At 36.8% G+C, this 25,342-nt stretch overlaps 1 protein-coding gene across 1 annotated transcript in view; it reads right to left on the bottom strand.

Annotated features, from left to right (window-relative positions):
- Positions 1 to 25,342, bottom strand: part of WDR70 (WD repeat domain 70) — a 298,457-nt gene that overhangs the window by 236,079 nt on the left and 37,036 nt on the right. Inside the window, exons 6-7 of the mRNA XM_078445080.1 lie at positions 6,961 to 7,020; positions 2,946 to 3,079 (exon numbers count right to left, since the gene is read on the bottom strand). Coding sequence (XP_078301206.1) covers positions 2,946 to 3,079; positions 6,961 to 7,020 — 194 coding nt within the window. The remainder of the gene's footprint in view (positions 1 to 2,945; positions 3,080 to 6,960; positions 7,021 to 25,342) is intronic.

Raw genomic sequence — 25,342 nt, 5'->3', positions numbered from 1 at the left:
TTAAATTTTTTTTTAATTTTTAAAAATTAAAAATTACTTGTGGACACTCTTTTAGAAGAGTGTCCACAAATAAATGTAGATGAAATAATGGAATTTAGAAAATCACCAACTTACAACCCTCAATGACATAACTGATTCAGGTACGCATAAGCAATGGATGCTAAACTTATTAAGTGAAGGGATGAGGAGAATGTAGATATTTCCATGCTACCAAGTATCTCCCCACAAAGTCCTTGCCTATCTCAAGTATATAATACTAACTTCACAATGGAGGAATCAAATGTCACCAACTTAATCCAGGAATTAATCTTAACTGCTAGTCACAAATAGCAGCAACAACTAGACAATACATGCCACTTGATGTGATACAATGTAGATTACAATCGAGCCTTTGGCCCTTCTATCGGAAATACCGGAGACAAAGAAATAAATTAAACGATACCATAACGAAGCAATTAGAAAATTCAGAGAGGAAGAACCTTATAGAGGACAACTGGACCTGTTTAATAAAGTCATGGGAAAGAAAATGGTTTGGAAAGAGACACTGTTCTAGATTAAAAGATATGTAAGAGAGGGACAAAAGAAATGGGATATGTATTACTTGATTGGATCCATGTTTGACAAGCCAGCATTACGACACATATGAGGATAAACTGGGGAAATTTAAATATGGAATGATTATTAGAAATATTAAGTTCTAAAGAATTTTGTTAGAATAATTGGAGCTGTATTTATATAGGGAAATGTCTATATTTTTTAAAGATTCATGAGGAATTATTTCAAAGTGAAAGCTATGTATGTCTTTACTTTTAAATACTTCAAAGATTACAAAAATGAGATGAAGCAAAGACAGAAAAATGTAACCGTTAAATCTAGGTAGAAAATGGCTATTTCACTAATCTCTCTACTTTCCTCCATGTTTGAAATTTTTCACAGTAAAAAGTAAATTACAGATGGATATATAAAGAGATAATAAAATACACATTAAGTAATATACATATTGTCATAAAAAGTAGAGTCACATTACTTAGAGATTAGGGACAAATAATAGCAAAGTTAAACCATCTTCATGATTTAAAATAGGAACATTCACAAAATGTTTGCAGTACTAGAGTTTATGTTAATCTTGTATGGATTGTCAAGAATTCTGTTTATTCCCATCTACCCTTTGATAGTTCACTATGGCATGTAGGATGTAATAATTTAATTATGGAAGAGAAAATAAGCTTTTTCTTGGGTTTTTCTGCATTTTCAATTACAACAGTGTAGCAGATGACACAGTTTAGTAATAGAGTAGTGGCTTGAGACTCATAAGGCATGATTCTATTCAGAGCTGATCATTAATCGAGTACTGGATAATCCCGAACAAGTGAATTTATACTTGTAAAAGCAAAGGGGAGGGGCGCATGGGTGGCTCAGCCGGTTAAGCATCTGACTCTTGATTACAGCTCAGGGCATGATCTCACAGTTCGTGAGGCTGTCAGAGCAGAGCCTGCTTGGGGTTCTCTCTTGTCCTTTTGTCTCTCTCTTAAAATAAACAAATAAATATTAAAAAAGAAAAAAGCAGAAGGGGAACACAATCCCTATACAAACCAAGAGAATACCATATAGGAATAAAGGTTATAACATTGTATTTTTAAAAAGTCATCATACTGGGGTGCTGGGTGGCTCACTCAGTTGAGCATCCGACTTCAGCTCGAATCATGAGCTCACAGTCAGTGAGTTAGAGCCCCACGTTCAGCTCTGTGCTGACAGCTCAGAGCCTGGAGCCTGCTTCAGACTGTGTCTCCCTCCCTCTCTGCCCGTCCCCCAGTCACACTCTGTCTCTCTCTCTCTCTCTCAAAACTGAATGTTAAAAAAACAATTTTTTTTAAAGTCATCATACTAACTCAAGATACCAAGTTAACTATTTTAAATAATGAGAGCTTTATTAAATACAGCCATCACTGGGAATATCCTGTTTTTAAAATTTTTTTTTTCCGGGGCATCTGGGTGGCTCAGTTGGTTAAGCGTCTGACTTTGGCTCAGGTCATGATCTCACGGTTCTTGAGTTTGAGCCCCACATCGGGCTCTGTGCTGACAGCTCAGAGCCTGCATCAGATTCTGTGTCTCCCTCTCTCTCTGCCTCCCCAGCTTGGACTCTGTCTCTCTCTCTCTCTCAAAAATAAATAAACACTAAAAAAAAAATTTTTCCAACTAAATCCTTTCCAACTAATCAGAGATCTATGTTCACTTAGGGAACCCTCAAATCTTTACTGAAGATAACTTAACAGGTATGACTTCAAAATTTACAAATCAGTATGATCTATACAAAACTAGCCAGAGCCACGTTTAGATACAAACTCCATTCATGCAAGAGTAGAAAATTGGGCCTCTATTAATTTCATCTAATTCACATATCTTGAATGTATTTACATTTAGTCAATAAGAGCTCATTTCCAACATACATTATGCAAGTTAACAAGATATCAGTTTCACCAATAAAAATCTATTTTTGATATCCAATATACTAACAGATCAGATGTGGTCAAAAACAGAAAAAGAGAGGGTAGCTGTGGTAACAACATGTAAAGCCCTTTCTGATATAATGCTAGCTGGCCATACCTACACAATGGAGCACTGACTAGCACCTGGTTATTGGCTTAACATACATCATACACGTATATGTAACATTTCATGGTATTTACTGGAGTATTAAAATAAACTAGGAAAGGTAATAATCTCTAAATACAAATATTTTTTTACAAAACAACAAAAGACTGAAAATGTCTTTAAAGTTTTCATGGTTTAATGAAACTAAAGGAGAGAAACTTAAGGTACATTTTTCTTTCATTTGAATAATGAAGGTAAATACAGTCATATAAACAGTGTATTTTCCTACAAAGCATTATAGATGGAATTACTCTGTCTGCAAATATGAAGGCATTAAGTTGTGCAATACATACCATTCACAGGGCTGAAGGGATCGAAATGCCTTAAAAGAGGCATCCATTCCAGCAAAATCCCAAAACTTAACATCATAGTCATATCCTCCAGTCACCAAACGGGCACCTGAGGGATCCAGACCCAAAGCAGAAACCTGTAAAAAAAAACAATAATAATTAACTGGAGAAAAGCTACTTATATTCTATAATAACCTGCATTTCCTTTCTCTAACCTTACCTCTTATCTTATAGGTATTGGAAGTACAGACCACAAGCTGTTGTTACTTCTAAAAAGTGGAACTGGATAGCATCTTCTATATTATTTGACTTTGTTATTATTATGAATATTATTTCTTTTGAAATAAAATAATATTTTAACTTAATGTAATTGCCAGCTTTGTCCCAATTTATCTACCAAACCCCATAAATAATTCAGCTTTTTTAATAAAAAAGATTTTAAGGAAACCTTTTGAGATATTTTAACTACCACTAACTAAATACCACATGAATCTAAAATTACCAAAATGAGAAAATGCCAATGGGAATGTTAAGAAATCTATTTAATCAAGCAGGACAAAGTAGAAATTATTTTCTTCTGTATATGGCTAACTGACTCAATATGATCACCTTAAACAATTATTTTTAAAGCTGAATTTATAAGTGACTAACTACATTATAATAGCACTTTTATATTGGTTCCAAAGGATAACTGCCTTCCCCATGAACTTTCCTAGGTCCAATGCACATGTGAGTGTCCAACTGGTAACCTACTATTCTTAAGAAGGAAGTTCCTGAATCTACTTCCCTCTCAGAAGGAAAAAAAAAATGCATTAGAAATAATTAGTGTGTAAAACAAAACAAAAAACAGAACAAAAGAATTAATATGTGGAATGAAAACAACAAAAAAAGAAATAATGTGATTACTGTATATATGAGAGAGTAAAAGGATCAAAGTTTCATATAAAGGAAGCAACTATAAATCAGTTCTCCTACTACCCTTGGAATGTTATTAAATGTAATAGAATTACTGCAATTAAAACCAGATAGTTACAAAATAATTTATACTCACTTCAAGCACCACCTATAAACACTGATTTCAGAAGATAAGGGAATTATACATGAACATAATTAATAAATTATATGTTTAAATTAGATACGTACCACTTTAAATGTGTCAAAGAAAGCATACAAATGAAAACTAAGTCATTTTTTATGTCTGAACAATTATGTATCTTAAAACCTACAACAACAAAAAACAAAAATAAACAGTAGCTTTCGAAGTCTAAGAAGTGACTCCTGCTACTACCAATCACAAACTTACTTGCCCCCATGCCCATTCTATCTTTCCACCCTCCTATTACAATTAAAAGGGTGCCTTCTTCCTGATACGACTGACCACACCAGTGTTCATCCCATTACAGTACAATTCGAAACTGCAAATTCATTTGTGGCTTGTCTCTTCCCTGCCTGTCCTCCCCGCAAGGGGGGAAGCTCCTCCTCCTTGCTGCAATCGTCAGTGTGGAGCAGCAGGGGCAAAGGCCTGCAGTCAGGGTGGGAGAACTAATGACTGGCTGACTGGCTGCAGGCATCCTTAGTTGAGTCCTCCTGGGGAAGCGGAAAGGCCTGTGGGGAGCCAGCAGCCTCCAAATTCCAGGGAGTTGTTTGGAGTTCAGTGCAAGCTGGGAAGAATGTGCTCAAAAGGAAACCTGGAAAGAAGCAGCTCTTCCCCTAAAAAGTGTTCTTTGTCCTGGCTGTGAATTCTTTCATTAAGAAAGAGAAATTAACAGTATGTCACTATATTAATGAAAGGAGAGGTAGATGTTGACTCGTGACTTTGACCCAAATTACATACGGCCTTTAAAAAAGTTGGAACTGGATTTCTGGGGTTTAAAGGAACACAGCTAAGAAATGATTTGGAATATCTGGTAGGAAACAAAGGAAACCATCTCTAGGTCCTGTTAAGGAATGGAAAGGTGGGTATATTGGTGGGAGACACTAGAAACGTAAAGTATAGGAAACAAAGACTGGCCTACTGTAGAGAACTGGTAAGGCTCAGAAGTAAATATACGGGGATTCCTTTTAGTATCCTCTATTCTTCTGTGAATGTGTAAATATTTTACAATAACCAGCTGAAAAAACCAACCAGGCAAAAGAGTCACCTTGCTAATCTCTGACATATATAAGATGAAATAAATGCAGGGCAAAGGCAGGACTGCAAAAAGATCAGGTACCCTAACAGTACAATTAGCACCTCTAACTGACTTTTAATGTGTAAAACAAGTTGGCAGTATATTTCTCATTTTATTTCTTTTTTCAAAGATAAAATTCTACTAAAAAATATAAATATTTAACTAAAACATGCGTGAAACCCATGAACTCCCTCAGTAAAAAATCTCTCAAGTGACAGGGAAGCTTCTGTTTAAGTACTAATAGTCTGTAATTCCTTTCCTAATTTGCTTAAAAACATGAAAATTAGTAAAATTCCATCATAATTTCATAATAAAAATACCAAAAGTCTGATTTCATATAAAGTAGATATAATATCACAAATTAGATGGAAATGGTTTCTTAAAGCAGCAGTTCTCAGAAACTTTGGTTTTAAGACACTTTACACTATTTAAATCTTTTGAGGACCCCAAAAAGCATTTGTTTATGTGAGTTATGTGTTTCAATATTTACCACAGTAAAAATTTTAACTAAGACATTTAAAAGTACTTATTGTTGGGGCGCCTGGGTGGCTTGGTCGGTTAAGTGTCCGACTTCGGCTCAGGTCATGATCTCACGGTCTGTGAGTTCGAGCCCCGCGTCGGGCTCTGTGCTGACAGCTCAGAGCCTGGAGCCTGTTTCAGATTCTGTGTCTCCCTCTCTCTCTGACCCTCCCCTGTTCATGCTCTGTCTCTCTCTGTCTCAAAAATAAATAAACATTAAAAAAAAAAAAAAAAGTACTTATTGTTCACTTCATTTAAAATAACAATAGGGGTTGGGGCGCCTGGGTGGCTCGGTCGGTTAAGTGTCCGACTTCGGCTCAGGTCATGATCTCATGGTCTGTGAGTTTGAGCCCCACATCGGGCTCTGTGCTGACAGCTCAGAGCCTGGAGCCTGTTTCAGATCTTTGTCTCCCTCTCTCTCTCTGCCCCTCCCCTGTTCATGCTCTGCCTCTCTCTGTCTCAAAAATAAATAAACATTAAAAAATAAAGATAAATTAAAAATTAAAGGTAAGCCTTTAAAAAAAATAAAAATAAAAATAAAATAAAATAACAATAGGGGCGCCTGGATGGCTTAGCAAGAATGTCACTGTTTTAATATCTTTATTAGTTCCGTCATTTGTGTAATTTCTGGGTCTATAACTACCGATCCATGTTTTCCTCATTATAGGATGTATTTTCCTACTTTCTAGGTGTTAGACACCTAGAAAAAGGCAGTTTCATTGAAAAGAAAAAGCAAGATCATTTTATTCTTTCATTTGTAATATGTTTCATTCATTCTACTACCACTTTAATGGTTTTACAATAAAATGAGTCCATCTTATGACTCAAAATTTTATATTATTAAATCTTTAAGTAACATAAATATAACAATACAAAAACAGAAATCTGTAATTCTAAGTAATATAACCTTACAGCAATACAGTAACTATTTTATGTTCATTTCTTATCTCAATGTACATCTAAAAAACGAACTCGGACCTTTTACTGATACAGAAATAAAGCTAAGAGTAATGAGAAATTTTCCCACACCATAAAAAGGAAAACTGTATTTTAGTTTCATTTCTTTTTTTCACTTGTAATGTTCCTATATCAAAGCAAAAGGTTTTAAAGCCAACAATAACAATGACAATAATAAGTGTTCCTATTTTAAATGAAACACAATGGTTATTTTGATTGAATAGAAATGTAATCTTTCTTTTTCTTTAATGTCTATAGCTGTTGTGTTATCAGTTGATTGTATAATTAGCCTTCATACCAATGTATCATCGGTTCACTTTAACATGAGAGCCTTGTTACTGAAAGGAAAGAATCAAATTTTTCAAACTTACTGTTTTAGTGCCATGCTTTAGAGTTATTTCATGAGAGTCAGGAATCTTTTGGACAGGATTCTGAAAAAAGAAAATTCCATGACATCAATGAGTAACCAATGCATTTAGGGTGTGGGGGGGAACTACATACTACATCTACAGGAGACACAATTTTTAAAAATAGCATCGCTAGCTTTTTAACACAAAGTTTAAAAAACAAAACAGGAAATGAAAATTGTGAAGATAGCTTATTTCTGCACTTCTAGATAAATTACAATTGTTGAGCTGATAATAAATTTATCTTAAATCTCAAAAAAGATAAACCCAAGAAACTTTTTAGGTTGTATGAAACCATAAGGTCCTCTCAGCATTCAAAATATTTGAAGTCCTCTCTTCACTGAAAATTGGGCATAATTTAAAGTGCTTATGTACTTAATTTAAAATAGGCAACAGGGGCGCCTGGGTGGCTCAGTCAGTTGGGCATCCGACTTTGGCTCAGGTCATGATCTCACAGCTCATGAGTTCGAGCCCCGCGTCGGGCTCTGTGCTGACAGCTTGGAACCTGGAGCCTGCTTCAGATTCTGTGTCTCCCTCTCTCTCTCTCTGCCGCTCCCCCACTTGTGCTCTCTCTCTGTCTCTCAAAAATGAATGAATGTATAAAAAAAAATTTTAAATAGGCAACAAAATCTGCACAGGGTAGATATATACCTTTCAGCCCTTAAAAGTTTATAAAACTAAAAACTCCCGTTCAAAAATGACACAAATAAGGAACTGGGTCATTTATTGACTCCGTTAAATAAATAAGCATTTATTTAAAGTGAGATTATACCAGATGGGTAGCATTAGACATAACCTCTACCATTCTCCCTCCCAAGAAGCATATGGTCTGGGGAAGGGGAGGTGGCCAATCAGTCTAGTTCAATATAAGAAATGCTATGATAGACAGGAGGTATGGGCAGGATAACTGAGGAAGAGAGACGATGGATGCATAAATCAGACATAAGGGAGTCACAGTGATAATCTGAGCAAGAAGTTTCATTGCTTAGTCAAGTTTCCATTATCCAAGAGCAGGGCAACCATACTCAAATTTTAGGGCCATTCCAAATTCATGTTAGGATCATCTTGCAATCTACTTAACTAAATATGTGCAGTCTAACAGACTTTGGTCCCTGTCTCCCCTCATTCTTTAGCATCCTTGATGAATCAATCAATCGCAAGTTCTATTTCATCATAAACTTTTCTCCTGCTATGGCTCTTTCTCCTCAGCACATAAACAATTAAAGTACTTCCCGTATTACACACACACACACACACACACACACACAGCAATTTCCCCCACATTTACTGCTGTATCATTATCTTTTTCTTTGCAATTAAGCTTCTTTATATGACAGTTTTCACTCAAATGTCTCTACTTCCTCTCTCCCTTCTACCTCTACCACTCAGGCACGTGTTCTTTTATTCCTAATGCCTAGCACAGTTCTTGGCACTTAAGAGACTGTCTGTAAATATCTCATGAATAAACAAACACGTCACTATAAATGCCCCTGGACACTTTTCAGAACTTAACCTGCATAACTGACCTTTCAACAACATAACTACTTAACTATTTCTTCCATCTTGAAATTGTTCTCTCCTGGGAGGAAGCAGCCTAGACAAGAAGCCAGAAAAGCTAGGGTTTTTATTTGTATGTTTATATAAGGTCTAACATTTTTCAACATTATATTTTATTTTTAAATAAGTTATACATCTAACATGGGTCTTGAACTCATAATCCCAAGACCGAGGGTTGCATGCTCTACTGACTGAGCAAGCCAGGTCCCCAAGAAAAGCTGGGCTTTTTAATCTAGCCCTGCCACTCCTTAACCTTGTCATAACTCCAGGATAGTTATGAGTCTATTTCCTCATTTGTGAACTGAGGATAACAGCACTTGCCCTTTAGGTTACTGGTAAGTGGTTTAAGCCTTATAATGCAGTGTTGAGCACAAAGTAGGTACTCAATAAATGACAGCCACTGTTTATCCTTAGACGTACCTCCTAACTCTCTGGTCATATCAACTTAATCTATTTCCAGGTTTCTCTTTCTCCTTACCAGGTTAATTCCTACTCATCCTTTAAGACTCAATTCAGATGTGACCTGCTACTGGAAGCATTTCTCAACAGTTCAAACTCGGGGTTAAATGGCCCTTCCAATGCACTCTCATGTCTCAGATAAGGAGACAACCTCTCCCTATCTCTATCACAGAATTTATCGAAATCTGTTATAATTTTTTTTAAACTTTTTCTTTTAAGTAGGCTCCACGTCCAACATGGGGCTTGAACTCATGACCTTGGGATCAAAAGTTGGATGTTCTACCAACTGAGCCAGTTGGTAGCCACCCCCAAAATCCACTGCAATTTTTTACCTGTTTCCGTCCCAACCACTCCCTAACCAAATTGCAAAATGGACACTTCTCAAAGATTGTGTATATCTATTATCATCTCTGGATCCCCAAACCACAAAACAGATGGTGGATGGCAGACACACACAACAGTGTCTTGGAATTAATTAATAGCCTAATATCGACCTTGTAGATCACACTAGATTGTAATTTTTATTTTACCTTTAAACATTGATGTTTATGTCCATAAAGAAGAGCAGATGCTATCCACCAGATCAGCCAGGTAAGCGACAGTCAGGGATAACTGAGGTGTTCAAAAAGTAAAAACTGAGTTGCCAGAGTGGCTCAGTCGGTTAAGCATCTGACTCTTGGTTTTGGCTCAAGTCACGATCTCACAGTTCATGAGTTTGCGTCCCACACTGGGCTCTGCACTAACAGCACAGAACCTAGCTGGGATTCTCTCTCTCCCCTCTCTCTCTGCCCCCCCAATTCTCTCTCTCTCTCTCTCTCTCTTTCAAAATAAATAAACTTAAAAACAAAAAACCTTTCACAACCAAATGATTATATCCCAGACTAAAAAACAGATGTAAAGCTACAAGTTTAGGGGTGCCTGGCTGGCTCAGTGGGTAGAACATGCGACCCTTGATCTCCGGGTCACGAATTCCAGTGGAGAATATACAGTGTTGGGTGTAGAGATTACTTAAAAAAAATTTTTTTTAATAAAGTTGCAGGTATAGAGAAATAAAGGCAATTTTGTTTTAGACTTCCTGCATGAGAGATTACTATAATCTATTACCACCACAGTGCATTTAAGAAGGAGATTAGGAAACCACAGGCACTGAACAAGAACCCTAACCTCACAGTAAGTGCTGGAGAGTTTACAGTTTATTTCAAGACAAGATGTTACGGTATGCTTTACTATGCTTTGGAAAGTGCTGCACATACCTTGATTTCAGAGATACCAATATTCCAACACAAATTCCAAAATAATTTGAAAGTCAAACAAATGAATTCTGGACTACCCCTATATTAAATTGTAAGCCACTGCTCCCTTTGCAGTTGACAACATTTGTAAGCAATAAAAACTCATGTATAAGTACTAAGTACTCTTGCAAAAAACAGGAGAATAGTTCAAATGTTTCCCTTCAAGAAGATTCTATTATAGTCAGTGTCTCATTTCATAACTAATTACTTTTTCATCACTCAGGAAACAGAAACACTGTCACCAAAAGGAGGGATGGAAATTATTTCACTAAATTCAATGCACAATATGCCTATATATAGACAATTTCTGACATGTCAAGTAAAAACTTACATGAAGACAGAACAATTTAATATTTACATCAGCAGTGAATTAAATGTTTAAATAAATGTTGTTTACATTTAAAATCAAAGTTTTACTGGAAATCATGTAGGGCATAACTCATAAAAGGCTCATATAACTGGCACAACTAAATCATCTAAAATAGTAGCAATCCATCTTTTAGTAGCATATCACTTGATGGTGACTGTTCTTTTTCCAAAACTTCTACTAATGGCTTTTTGAAATATGGCTTAGTGTGAAATTTGCTCTAACAGTAAAATATTTTCATGATTTTCATGCCAGGGCACACCATAAGCTACGAGACTTCAATGAAGTCATTTATAATAAGAATTCATAACAAGAGCTAGTCTTAATGGAAGAGGGGAAAAGATACCAGCTTTTGTTTTGGTTTAGTTTTAAATGCCAACCAAAGGATTATTTCCCAGGCTCTTTAGTTTGCCCTCAATAACAACGATAGCAAATATATCTGGAATAACATGAGCAATTCCATCTGACACACATCCTTAAAGTGTTTTCAAAAGACTTGCAAAACAAAAATAACCTTTCCAGGGTAAAGATGTCATAAGTTTAAGAAGTTGTATATGTATGGTACTATAAGCCATAATCAAAAGTCTACCCAGTAACAACGATCTGCCACAAAGTGGCTATGAATTATGGGGAGAAACTGGGGAGTGCTAACCAGGAAGTTGGAAAGGAGTGCTAAGTTCTCCCAGAAAGTATTTTGTAAATAGTTGCCAGTGTGGTATCACAGAAAACCAAAATTAGAGTCTATTCTAGTATAACTCTGGAGATCCAACAGAGTGACTTAACAATAGTTACTCATCATCACACATTCACTCAACAAACATTTATTGAGTAGTTAATTACATACCATATACCAGGGACTACGGTTAAAGATTTAAAAATAACAATAATAAAAATAACAAAGACTCAGCTCACAAGGGCTATCAATCCAATAAAGCAAAACTAACTGACAGGTAAACAAATGGGCAACACTAAAATGTTTCAGATGCTATGACAGAACACACAGGGTCCAGTGCTCAATTCCACTCTGCCTGGGAAATAAGAGGATGATTAGAAAAGACTTTATAGAAGAGATGCTTGAGATGCCTTTGGAAAAATAAATAGAGGTTCCCCAGGTGAATGTGGAGGGCATCCAGAAGAGCATAAGACAAATCCTGACAGTTACTGAACTGCAAATAATTTTGCCTGGACAGAGTTTACATTGCTGGGCAGGAAAGGAGGGAAGGCTGTGTGTGTTGTGTGTATATACAATTTTTGTGTGCAAAAAAATTTTTTTCTTACCCAGAGAGTTAGAAGCCAGATTGTATACAATGCCAACAATCTGAAATTTAAGCTCTGAGCCTTGTAATTTGATAAGATTTGAGTTTTCAAAAAATCACCATGTTATTCTCTTCTGTTCATCAAAAGAATCAAGGGGCACCTGGATGGCTCAGTCGGTTGAGTGCCCAACTCTTGATTTCAGGTTGTGATCTCATGGTTCGTGAGATCAAGCCCCACATTGGGCTCTACACTGGCAGTGCAGGGCCTGCTTGGGATTCTCTCTCTCCCTCTCTCTCTCTGTCCCTCCTCCACTCACATGAGCTCTCTCTCTCAAAATAAATAAACATTAAAAAAACTTTTTTTTTAAGACAGAGTCAACACAGTGAAAAGGCAAACACTAGAATGGGAGAAGATGTCTGCAAATCATATATCATATAAGGGGTTAACATCCAAAAAAACAAAACTCCTACAATTCAACAACAAAAAAAGATACAACTCAATTCAAAAACTGGCACAGGGCCTAAAGAGATATTCCTCCAAAGAAGAAATACAGATGACCAACAAGTACATGAAAAGATACTTTACTAATCATCAGAGAAATGAGAATCAAAACCACACTGAAATACCAGTAACAGGATGGGTATTATTTTAAAAATAAGTAAATAAGAAATGTTGACAAGGATGTACAAAAAAATGGAAACTTTCTGCATTGCTGAACAGAAATGGTACATCTTCTATGGAAAACAGTATGGTAGTTCCTCAAAAAATTTAAAATAGAATTACTTTATGATTCAGCAATTCCCCTTTAAGTATATACACAAAAGAACTGAAAGCAGGGTCTCCAAAGATGTTCACAGCAGCATTGTTCACAACAGTCAAAAGATAGGAACAACCCAAGTGTCCACTGATAGATGAATGAATGAACAAAATGTGGTATATGCATACAATGGAATATTATTCTTTAGAAGGAAGGAAGTTCTGACACACACTACAACATGGATGAACTTGGAGGAAATAATGCCGAGCGAAATAAGCCATAAAAAGAAAAATATTGCATGATTTCACTTATATGAGGTATCTAGAGCAGTCAAATTCATAGAAAGTAACATAGTGGTTACCAGAATTGGGAGAAAGGGGAAAATGGGGAATTACTATTTAATGGGTATAGTTTCTGCTTTGCAAGATGAAAAAGTTCTAGAGACTGAGTATACAACAATGTAACACTACTGAACTGAAAATTTTTAAATGGTTAATACTGGGAGCACCTGGGTGGCTCAATTGGTTGCACGTCCAACTCTTGATTTCGGCTCAGGTCGTGGTCTCATGGTTTGTGAGTTGAGGCCCCATGTTGGGCTCTGCGCTGACAGCGCAGAGCCTGCTTGGGATTCTCTGCTCCCTCTCTCTCTGCCCTTGCCCCACTTGCGTTCTCCCTCTCTCTCTCTCTCAAAAATAAATAAATAAGCATTTTTTAAAGATTTAAAAAAATGAAATGGCTAAGATTGGGAGATGGGTAGGGGGAAGGGATGAAATAGGTGATGGGGATTAAAGAGTACATTTATTATGGTGAGCATTGAGTAATGTATAGAATTGTTGAGCCACTATATTGTACACCTGAAACTAATACAAATATTGTAAGTTAACTACACTGAAATTAAAATTTAAAACTTAAAATTTTAAATTTTTTAGGGGCACCTGGGTGGTTCCATCGTTTATGATCTTCAGCTCAGGTCATGATCTCACGGTTCATGAGTTCAAGCCCCACATCGGGCTCTGTGCTGACAGCTCAGAGACTGCAGCCTGTTTCAGATTCTGTGTCTCCCTCTCTCTGCCCCTCCCCCACTTGTACTGTCTCTCTCTCTCTCTCTCTCTCTCAAAAATAAACATTAAAAAAATATTTTAAATAAATGAATAAAAATAAAAATGGTTGAGATTGTATATTTTATGTTATATGTATTTTCCCAAAACTAAAAAAAAAAAAAAATTGTTCATAGATATAACCCCCATAAGCAAACAAAAAGATTAAACGATGCATAATATTAAGCTTGAATACTTCTTAATGTTCTAATAAACATTAGGTAAGCTTCAAAAGAAATAATTTATCAAATGTTTAAAATCTTCCTCTAAAAATGTAAAGTTATATGTCTAAAATATTGCAGGAAGGAAAGACAATTTCCTATCGAATTCTCACAGCTGGTTCCAATCCTTCAATGAGTAGTGTTCCCAAACCACCTCTAAATTACCCTCAAACAGTTTATGCCTTATTGCAAGCTGCAACTTTGAAGAACATTTCCAAGAAACACGACTTAAAAGTACATTGTTAAATAACTTTTTATACCTATGTGAGGGCTGAGAAACTCAAAAAGGATAGGTCATTTTTTTTAAGATTTATTTATTTTTGAGAGAAAGCATAAACAAACAGGAAGGGGCAGAGAGAGCAGGCACAGAGGATCCAGAGAAGGCTCTGCACAGACAGCAGTGACCCTGACGCGGGGCTCAAACTCACAAACCATGAGATCATGACCTAAGCTGATGTCTGATGTTCAACTGACTGAGCCACCCAGGTGCCCCAAACAAAGAATAGGTCATTCTTATATTTTATCAGAAATTATATTATTTTTTAAAACTCCATGACATTCTCAACAAACACAAAGATGACAATTTTATATGTTTATCATACAACAATGGCAGGTAATAAGCCAATAAGATTTATACCAGAAGACACATTTATTTTCAAAAGCTACCATGAACATATGCCTTATCATTCCCTGACAGCCTAAAATTTTATGAGTATTTCCACACTTACTCTTATTGTTATTTCTGAAGACTTGAATCTAGACAGGACTCTGCACCTAACTCTACTTGTAATCCTCACCAAGCCACTCAATTGTATAGAAACTTAGCTTTTCCACTTATAAAAGTGACAGAGTCAGACTAGGTAATTCATATCATTCTATAATGACATGGTTTACCTTAAACTATTCACATCTTAAATTATGAACACTCCCCTATGTCAATGAAAGTGCTTCCCTGACTTCTAGCTTCTTCACTTCTCTCCACTTGCTCACTACACCATGGAATTACTCTTCCTACGATGTTTTTCATGGAAAAACAATAGCTCTCCATTGGCGTTAGTAGTAATCAATAACTTTTCACATCATTCACACATTTTTGTTTTAGAAATTTTCTGCAAAGCATAAGAGACTCTTAAAAACTGAGAACAAACTGAGGGTTGATGGGGGGTGGGAGGGAGGGGAGGATGGGTGATGGGTATTGAGGAGGGCACCTTTTGGGATGAGCACTGGGTGTTGTATGGAAACCAATTTGACAATAAACTTCATATATTGAAAAAAAAAAAAAAAAGAAATTTTCTGCAACATTTGACTAAACTCTTGATCCAAGTTAAGTTTAAAAAAAAAAATTAATGGGGCGCCTGGGTGGCGCAGTCGGTTAAGCGTCCGACTTCAGCCAGGTCACGATCTCGCGGTCCGTGAGTTCGAGCCCCGCGTCGGGCTTTGGGCTGATGGCTCGGAGCCTGGACCCTGTTTCCGATTCTGTGTCTCCCTCTCTCTCTGCCCCTCCCCCGTTCATGCTTTGTCTCTCTCTGTCCCAAAAATAAATAAAAAAACGTTGAAAAAAAAAAAAAAATTAATGTTCTTAACAAGTTTCTGGTCAAAGGATACAGACTTTTAGTTATGAGTAAGTTCTGTACAGCATGGTAACTATAGTTAATAACACTGTGTTGTACACTTGAAATTTCCTAAAAGAGTAGATATTAAGTGTTCTTAATAAAAAATAAATAAAGTAGCTACGTGAGGTGATAAATGTGTTAGTTAACTTCTTGACTATGGTAATCATTTCACAATTTATACATATATCAAACCATCACATTGTACTCCTTAAATATAAACAATTTTTGTCAATTACACCTCAATAAAGTTGGAAAATAAGTATCATTGGGGGAAAAAAAGACTGAGGTGCCTGGCTAGCTCAGTCAGTAAAGCATGTATTTACTCAAGAAGCATCAAGAATTCTTGATCTCGGGGTCAGTCATGAGTTCAAGCCTCCCATTGGACATAGAGATTAAAGAAAAAAAAATCCCTATATAATTAAAAAGCAGAGAGTTTCTTGTAAGATACTAATCTCTAAAGGGCCTAGCAATATTGCTATCGTTTGCAGTGGTACTTTTTTATTTATTACTTATTAACATACATATTCAGAGCCCACCCTTACCCACAGCATTAACCACTCAGGGCAGGAATGGAGGGACAAAGGAGTTGGGCTCGCAGGGCAGGGGGGAGCGTGGTTTGTGGGAGAGTGGTATAAGAGAATTAAGAAGGAACAACCTGGCTTTCTTAGAACACCTAATGAAACTCCTCCCTCCCACTCCTTCACCCCCACCCGAAAAAGGCTTTATTTTACAACTATAAACAAAGGAGAATTTCACTTGTTCAGATGAGTCTCTGGGTTTTACCATTTGTCTTATTCCTAAAAACAGGCCCACCTCCACCATGTCAGTGGCAAAAATGTACACACCATTCTCAAACCTTCACAACTTGAATTAATTATCCACTCAAAGCCTCAAGTCCTTAGCCTCCTGTCTACGAAGAATTCGTGTTTACCAGAATGATTCATTTGAGAAACAAAGCACAGAGTTCCTGTGATGACCAAATGAGTTAATGTGACAAAGTACTTTATAATTATAACCCAATATAAGTAAGAAATTATTATGAGCCTACGGCTACAAAGGTTTTTTCTTAAAAGTACACATTTCAGAAACTGCTGGAGACCAGGTACAAAATGCCTTGAGATAAAAAAGTTAAAAAAAAAAAAAAAAAAAGAAATTTCATCAAGTTGCAGAATCTCAGATATGTAGGGCACAAATTACTTCAACACAGGTTATGTACTGTACTATTTTGAGTCATGGTTAATATTTCATATCTGTTTTTTAATAAAAATTGAGTTATTGCTTGGACAATCTTTCTCTATTTGGTTAAAGATGCACAGACTTTACTAACTTTAAATACAAAAAGGTGCCTTTTTGTATTTCCAATCCAATTGGCTAAGAATTAACTTACCAATCCAATTGGGTCTCAATCCAATTGGATAAGAATTAACTTATTTCGGAAAACAAAAGAAGCCTGAGCCATAATAAACTTTTATGAAGCTTACCTGATACTGAGATATCTTTATCCTTTTCCTTTACAGGTCTTTTAAAAATCTTACACTGCAGAATAGATAACCATATCTGATCATATCTGATTTAATATAACTTTCCATATGGGGTGCCTGGGTGGCTCAGTGGGTTAAGCATCTGACTCTTGATTTCAGCTCGGGTCATGATCACACAGTTTGTGACTTCAAGCCCCATGTCGAGCTCTGTGCTGACAGTGTGGAACTTGCTGGGATTCTCTCTCTCTCTCTCTCTCTCTCTCTCTGTCCCTCCCCTACTCACCCTCTCTCAAAATAAATAAACATTTAACTTTCCATACATGCAAAAGCATGTATATGCTTCAACAGGGACAGTGAAAATTAGAAACACCTTAAAAGCCAATCTATGTTCTCCTGGAACAATTCTACAATTCCAGCTCTAGCAGTTAATTATACATCCAATTCATCCCATCAAATACAGAACTTCATACTTGCCATAATGTCTAAAGCCACCAGCAACCAAGTATTTAAAATTTTTTTAAGTTTATTTATTTATTGAGAAAGAGAGGGGTAGTACAACAGAGGAGAGAGAGAGCAAGCGAGCGCAGGGGAGGGGCAGTGAGGGAGCAAGAGAATCCTAAGCAGGCTCCAAGCTGTTAGTGCGGCGCCCAACACGGTGCCCAGCATGGGGCTTGATCTCACAAACCCTGAGATCATGACCTGAGCCCAAATCAACAGTCGGTGCTTAACCAACTGAGCCATCCGGGCGCCCACAGCCAAGTATTTTAAATCGCCTTTGGGCATTTCTTGCTAAAGAACAAAAGCAGATTGTTTACTTGCCAGGTCCCCATTAGTCTTTAAGATCCTTGAGGACAGGCACTATGTCTTATTTGATTTGTGTCTACAATACCTAACAGCATACAAATACAAAATATACCTTCTTAGGGTGCCTGGGTGGCTCAGTCAGTTAACCGTTCAACTCTTGATTTTGGTTCAGGTCATTATCGCACGGTTGGAGTGTTTGAGCCCCACATCAGGCTCTGCGCTGACAGCATAGCACCTACTTGGGATTCTGTCTCCCCCTCCCTTTGCCCCCCCACCTCAAAAATAAACACACATTTAAATATATATATTCTCAACTAAAAATAATAAAGATTACCTACTAATGACAGCTTGTTTTTAAAAGAAAATAAATAAAGGGGCACCTGGGTATCTCAGGTTCAGCTGAGCATCTGACTCTTGATATCAGCTCAGGTCATGATCCCAGGGTTGTGGGAGTCTCTCTCCTTCCCCTCTCCCCTGCTCTCTCTCCCTCTCTTAAAAAAAAAAAAAAAAAGAAAAAAAAAAGACTCCTTGGGCTTTTGGATATCATATAAAAAAATAAACAAAAGAAAGTAAGTATGAAATCTGTGAGAAAAAAATAATACACAATCATGTTTGTACTTATCATAGTGTGTTTATATATCCTTCTGGTTTTTTTATTTTTTTTTTCAATGTTTATTTTTGAGACAGAGAGGGTGCAAGTTGGGGAGGAGCAGAGAGAGAGAGAGAGAGAGAGAGACAAAGCCAGAGGATCCAAAGCAGGCACCGTGCTGTCAGCACAAAACCCAACTTGGGGCTCGAACTCACAAACTGTGAGATCATGATGCAGGCGTCTATAAATATAAATATATATATTTATATTGATATTTATCTTTCTAAAACATAGAGACATACTAGGGCACCTGGCTGGCTTGGTCGATAGAGCATGAGACTCTCGATCTTGGGATTATAGGTTCAAACCCCACATTAGGTGTAGAGATTACTTAAAAAAATAAAATCTTTAGGGGCACCTGGGTGGCTTAATCTGTTAGGCATCCAACTCCTGATCTCAGCTCAGGTCTTGATCTCACGATTGTGAGTTCAAACCCCAAGCTGGGCTCCATGCTGGGTGTGAAGCCTACTTTAAAAACAAAACAAAACAACTTTAGATAAATAAATAAAACATAGAAACATATTTATTAACTATTTATATTTCATGTCTACTCTTTAAATTTTTCTGTGTACTTTCAAGATAAAATATTCGAAGCCACAGGCAGGCTTCATAAAAGCTGTACCTGGTAAATACTTAGATTCCCAAAATAAGGAAGATACAGGTACTATATTCATGAGCTCAGAAACTATGAAAGGTGCGTACTTGTAAACAAATAATTGTATCACAATTATGATCATTTTATCATGGTTGTGACAATAACAGAAGAATGCTCTATATAAATCACACCCAAAAATGAGCCCAAAATGTATCAAAGACCTAAATGTAAGAAATAAAACCATAAATCTCTTTAAGAAAAGGGAGTAAAACTTTGTTGACCTTGAGTTAGTCTTCTTAGATATGACACCAAAAGTACAGGCAACAATAGAAAAAATAAATTGGATTTCACCGAAATTTAAAGTTATTGTACTTCAAAGTACACCATCAGGAAGGTTGACGGTACAACCCATATAATGAGAGAAAATATCTGAAAATCATATATCTGATAAGGAACTTATGTCCAGAATATATAAAGAACCCTTATAATTCAACAGTAGACAAATTAAGCTAATGGAAAGAGTAAAAAGATGTGAAGAGACATTCCTCCAAAGAAGATACACAAATGGCCAACAAGCACATGAAACAATGCTCAACATCACTGTTCTTTAGAGTAATACAAATTAAAACCACAATGAGATACCCCTTCACACTCACTAGGACAGTTATAATCAAAAAGACAAACAATAACATGCATTGGTGAGGATGTGGAAAACTGAATCTTCAGAGACTACTGGCAGGATTTAAAATGATGTAGCCACTTTGAAAAACAGTTCCTCAAAATATTAAACACAGACTTATCATACAACCTAGTAATGTCCAGTCCTAGATATAAACCACCCCCCAAAACAAAAATATACATCCATACAAAAACTTCCGCACAAATGTTCATAGCAGCATTATTCACGACAGCCAAAAACTATAAACACTATAAATACCCCTATCTCCATCAATTAATGAATGCATTTTTTAAAATGTGATATACGCTACAATGGAATAGTGTGTAAAAAGGAATGAAGTACTGATATATGATACAACTGAAAGGAACCTAGAAAACATTAAGCTATGTGAAAGAAATCAATCACAAGACCACTTATTGTATTATTGCAGTGATATGAAATGTGCAGAACAAACAAATCCATAGTTAGAAAGTAGATTAGTGAATGCCAGGAACTGGGGGTAGGGTAGTGAAAAGAGAAAAGGAGATGAAAATTAAAGAATGCAAGGTTTCTTTGGGGGAGCATGAAAATGTCATAAAATTAGGTGGTAATAATGGTCGCACTCCTCTGTGATTATACTAAAACTCACTGAACTGTATACCTGAAAACTGTGAATTGTAGTGCATATGAATTATATCTCAATAAAGCTGTTATAAAAATATACAATAGGCAGGGCACCTGGACGGCTCAGTCGGTGGAGCATCCAACTCTTGATTTTGGCTCAGGTCATGATCACAGGGTCTTAAAACTGAGCCCCACATCAAGGTGTGTGCAGAGCCTGCTTAAGATTCTATCTCTCTCTTTCCTTCCACCCCTTTTCCCCAGATTGTACGCACTCTAAAATTTTTTTTAAAAAATCTATTCCTTTGTTAAAGAAAAAGAATATAAAATAGAGCACCTGGCTGCTCAGTCAGTAGAGCACACAACTCTCAATCTCAGGGTCCTGAGTTCAAGCCCCATGTTGGGCCTGGAACCTACTGTATTAAAAAAAAAAAAAAAAAAGAATATAAAATAATAGAGGGATATAACTAATACAGGGGTAGCATAAAGGAAGAGGTATTAAACTCTATTTTTGTGGGTCAATGAAGGTTTTTACAAAGAGAAAATGCTCTCCTTTTACAAAGAGAAAAGCTTGATCCATAAAACTAAAAAGGTTCTTTTCCTGATGAAGGAGACAGGTCTGCTACAATGTACCTACAAGGGTCAATGCTTACACAGACTGGCAAGTGAATGGAGAGGTACTAAGTACTGGTCAGCATCCAGAGAGAAGGAAAAGCATACTGGAATGCATGAAACAGTTAATTAATCACATTCAAAGACTTCATACTTTACATGGATGGGGCATGAAATAAGTGTAAGACAGAGGCAAGAGCTGACTCTTGAGAAGCAGGATAGGTTACAACCAGAGGTAGAGGAGAGTGTAATGGTTAAGTACATGGACTGTGGAGTAGATTCCCTAGATTCAAAAGCTGGCTCCAACGTTTACTACTGGGTGGCCTTGCGGAAGTGACTTAGCATCTGAGTGTCAGTTTCCTTATCTGTCAACAGGGGATAATAGTACGAGGAGGATTAAATGAGTTATTTCACCTTCAGTGTTTAGGACACTGATGCACAAAAGAAGCATCCACTGTCAGAATATTATTTGGTGCTAGATTTGGGCATCTACTTTATTTCTTTATCGTAAGTCAAATAAAAGCAGACTGCAGAGACAGAAAACTGTGGCTTAGCAGTGAATTCCTGGCTTATTGGAGTATCCCTTTCTATGATAGTAAAAAAATCAAGAGCATACCACTAACTTCTTCATTTAATCAAAGAAAACATTTAATCCCCAGTTATACTCTGCAAGGCTCTTGGGATGCAGAAGTGAATAAAGACTCCCTGACTCTGATCCAGATCAGTAGTGAAATGGCAAAATTACCAACCAACAGCTGCCTGGTAGGCTATGTGAATCAACTTGGTGGTCTTGGTCTTATTTCAAATTCACAATTAGCTGCACTTCTAGCAGTCAGCACAAATAATATGAACAAAATATCTTTCCAAATAAGGACCAAGGTCTATAGAAGAATAAAGAAAGTAAGCTCTGTTGGAGCTGCGTCAATATGTACTTATATGCTACTCTGTCAATTTGGCACTTAGAAATATAAAATTTATTCAAATGTAAACCTTATAATCATGGTAACAGGAAAGTACCTAATTCCACCAAAAGACAAATTATATCTATTTTGGTAAATATTCATGATTTTCTAAAAATTATTTATAATAGCACTTTTTTAAATTATAAGATTAAAGCATTGAGAAATCTTCTCAAAATTGACACATGTAAATCTCCCACTTTTACTCATGTAAATAGAAAGGGTGAAAGATCAAGAGAGCTGTTTCATTTTCAAATACTGTATTTATACCTACTAAACTGAAAAAAGTTTGTGCCTTTTCTGTGACTGTCTTAACACTTAGAGGAGTATAAAAGCTAGTTACATAATCCTCACTTTTAATACTTACTAGTTTGGGTGCATCAGTGGCTCAGTCAGTTAAGCGTCTGACTTCGGCTCAGGTCATGATCTCACAGTCAGTGAGTTAGAGCCCCACGTCAGGCTCCGTGCTGACAGCTCAGAGCCTGGAGCCTGTTTCAGATTCTGTGTCTCCCTCTCTCTCTGTCCCTCCCCCACTCACACTCTGTCTATGTCTTTCTCTCTCAAAAATAAATGAACGTTAAAAAAAATTTTTTTTAAGAATATTTACTAGTTGAGAAGGCAGGAAAAAAAAAATGAGATCAATAAATAAAGCAACCCAAAGCAAAATTTTGTTTTCTTTTTTTTTTTTCTGTTTTTGTAAAGACTCTATTTAAAAAAATAAAAGTAAAATAAAATAAAGACCCTATTTTTTTATTTTTATTTTTTTTTATTTTTGAGAGAGAGAGAGAACAGAGGAGAGAGGTAGCGGGAAAGAGAGAGAGAATCCCAAGCCAAATCCGTGTTCAGCACAGAGCCCCATGCAGGGCTCGATCCCACAACCCAAGGATCATGACTTGAGCTGAAATCAAGAGTCAGACACTCAACCAACTAAGGCACCAGATGGTCCCAACGCAACATTTTTAAAAAATAAACTGAGTGGGGCACCTGGTTGACTCAATCAGTAGAAAATGTGAGCACTGATCTTGGGGTTGTAAGTTCAAGCCTCACATTAGGTATAGATATTACTTAAAAATAAAATATTTTTGGGGGGCGCCTGGGTGGCTTAGTGGGTTAAACGTCCGACTTCAGCTCAGGTCATGATCTCACGGTCTGTGAGTTCAAGCCCCGCGTGGGGCTCTGTGCTGACAGCTCAGAGCCTGGAGCCTGCTTCGGATTCTGTGTCTCCCTCTCTCTCTGCCCCTCCCCTGCTCATGCTCTGTCTCTCTCTGTCACAAAAATAAATAAAAACACTTAATTTTTTTTAAATAAAAATATTTTTTTTAATTAAATTAAAAATAATAAACTGAGAATAAAAATGGGGGAAAAATTAATTACACTAAATTAAGTTAAAAAAAGAAAAAAAAAAGCTTTAAGGTAAAATGAAACATGAGTGAAACAGAGCCAAGAAGTGAGGCATACGTAGGCAGATGTTAGGATCTAGAAAGAAAAGTGAAATGAAAACAAAAGATAAAAAAGGAGGATTCCACATAGATAAATAACAAGTGAAGGACACTGGAAAGGCCAATACAACAGTATTTTTTTTTTAGTGCCAATTATAACAGTATTAATAGAACTCTGGAGTGTGAATAATTCAACTCTCAGAACCTAGGATCAAAAAATATAAAGTGTGAAAAAAAATAGCAGTGTTATGAGCAGAGAGAGAAGGGAGGGAGCAGAGAAGAGGATGGGGTCACCTTTCCAACTAAAATTTATGACAGTATAACATGGCATCACAGACTCTATAGGACTAACTTCAGCAAAGATTATTAAAAGAGCTGCTTATGCAAAAAATATTCAAGGCCTTCATCAAATTTCTCAAAGTCTCTAAATCCTATGATATTCAAATCATTTATCACCCTTGTCAATTTTCTTTTTTTCCCTTAAGAACTGGTATAACTCAGGACACCTGGGTACCTCAGTCAGTTGAATGTGTTACTCTTGACCTCAGCTTAGGTCATGATCGAGGATCACAGGATGGAGCCCCACATCAGACTCTCTACTGAGCATGGAACCTGCTTAAGATTCTCTCTCCCTCTGTCTTTCTCTTTCTCTTTCTCTTTCTCTCTCTCTCTCTCCCCCCCCGCCTCTGCCCTTCTCCCCTACTCACCTGCACACTCTCCCTCTAAAAAAAAAAAAAAAAAAAAGAACTGGTGTAACTCAACTAGATCCTCACTGGACAGTCGCTTTGGGTAGAGCAAAGGACATCCCTAACATTACTTCAATACACTTAATGACATTTTACATCTGTAAGATTTTCAATTCACTGCACAAATTTACCAGAATAAATACTTACATATTAAAATAACTTGTAATTAAGGAGACTACAATCAGTCAGTTAAAAAGTACCTCCTGCCTTCCTCATTGTACTTACATTAGGCTTTGCATAATGTAATTTGCATAAACTGGTCTATCTTTGCTACTACACACTGACTACTGCAAATAAATAAAATGGTTCATGCCAACAGTGCCATTCACATTACAATTACATAAAATATTCGTCGGGGGAAAAAAGCCACTGCTCAAAGGCAGAATGGACACATATTAGTGACTGTTCCCAGCAGCCACCTGAAAGGATACAAAGCCTACCTGGCAATGGGAGCTTAAAAGGACTGCAGCCTTTTGACAAAGGAATTGTGCCAGGACTAGCCTGGAAATGTGAGGGTGAGTATTGACTCCCAAGCTTCTAAAGAATGGTGATTACATCAGAAGTTAGCTTTAACTCAATGAAATGTTTAGAGTAAGAGAGTGACTATGACCACAGCCAAGGATGGCCATTCACTGACCAAATATTCCTTGAGCATCTACTATGTGCCAGGTACTAGTCAACCCACTGGGGATACAACAATAAAAGAGACAATGTAACTGCCCTCATGGAACTTATACTACTGTGAGGGGAAAGACAACAAACCAGTAAACAAAAAGTGTCAAATAAAGTAAATACAACAAAAGCAGTGTCAGGAAAAGCAGTGGAGTAGAGAGGAGGTACTTCTATAACAAGGTGGTTAAAGAGGTAACACTTCCACAAAAATCCAAATGAGATGAGGGAGTTACCTAAAGCTCTCAGCGCTATTCCGTGTATAGGAAAGAGTAAATAGAAAGGCCCTGTGGCAGAACGAGCACAGCTGCTTAAAAGAAAAGCGGAAAGGTCACTATGGGCTGAGAAAAGTGAGCAAGACTGGGAGTGCAAGGGGATGAAGTCAGAAAGATGTGAAGAGGCCAAGTCATACAGGCCTTAGAGGTCAAGGCAGGGAACTTGGATTCCTTAACATTGTGACAGGAAGAAACTGGAGGGTTTACTGACAGGAAAG

This window comes from Panthera onca, chromosome A1 (assembly GCF_046562875.1).
Source record: "Panthera onca isolate mPanOnc1 chromosome A1, mPanOnc1 haplotype 2, whole genome shotgun sequence".
Classification (NCBI taxonomy): domain Eukaryota; kingdom Metazoa; phylum Chordata; class Mammalia; order Carnivora; family Felidae; genus Panthera; species Panthera onca.
Note: the sequence above shows the minus strand (reverse complement) of the source record. Positions and strands in the feature narration are given on the sequence as shown.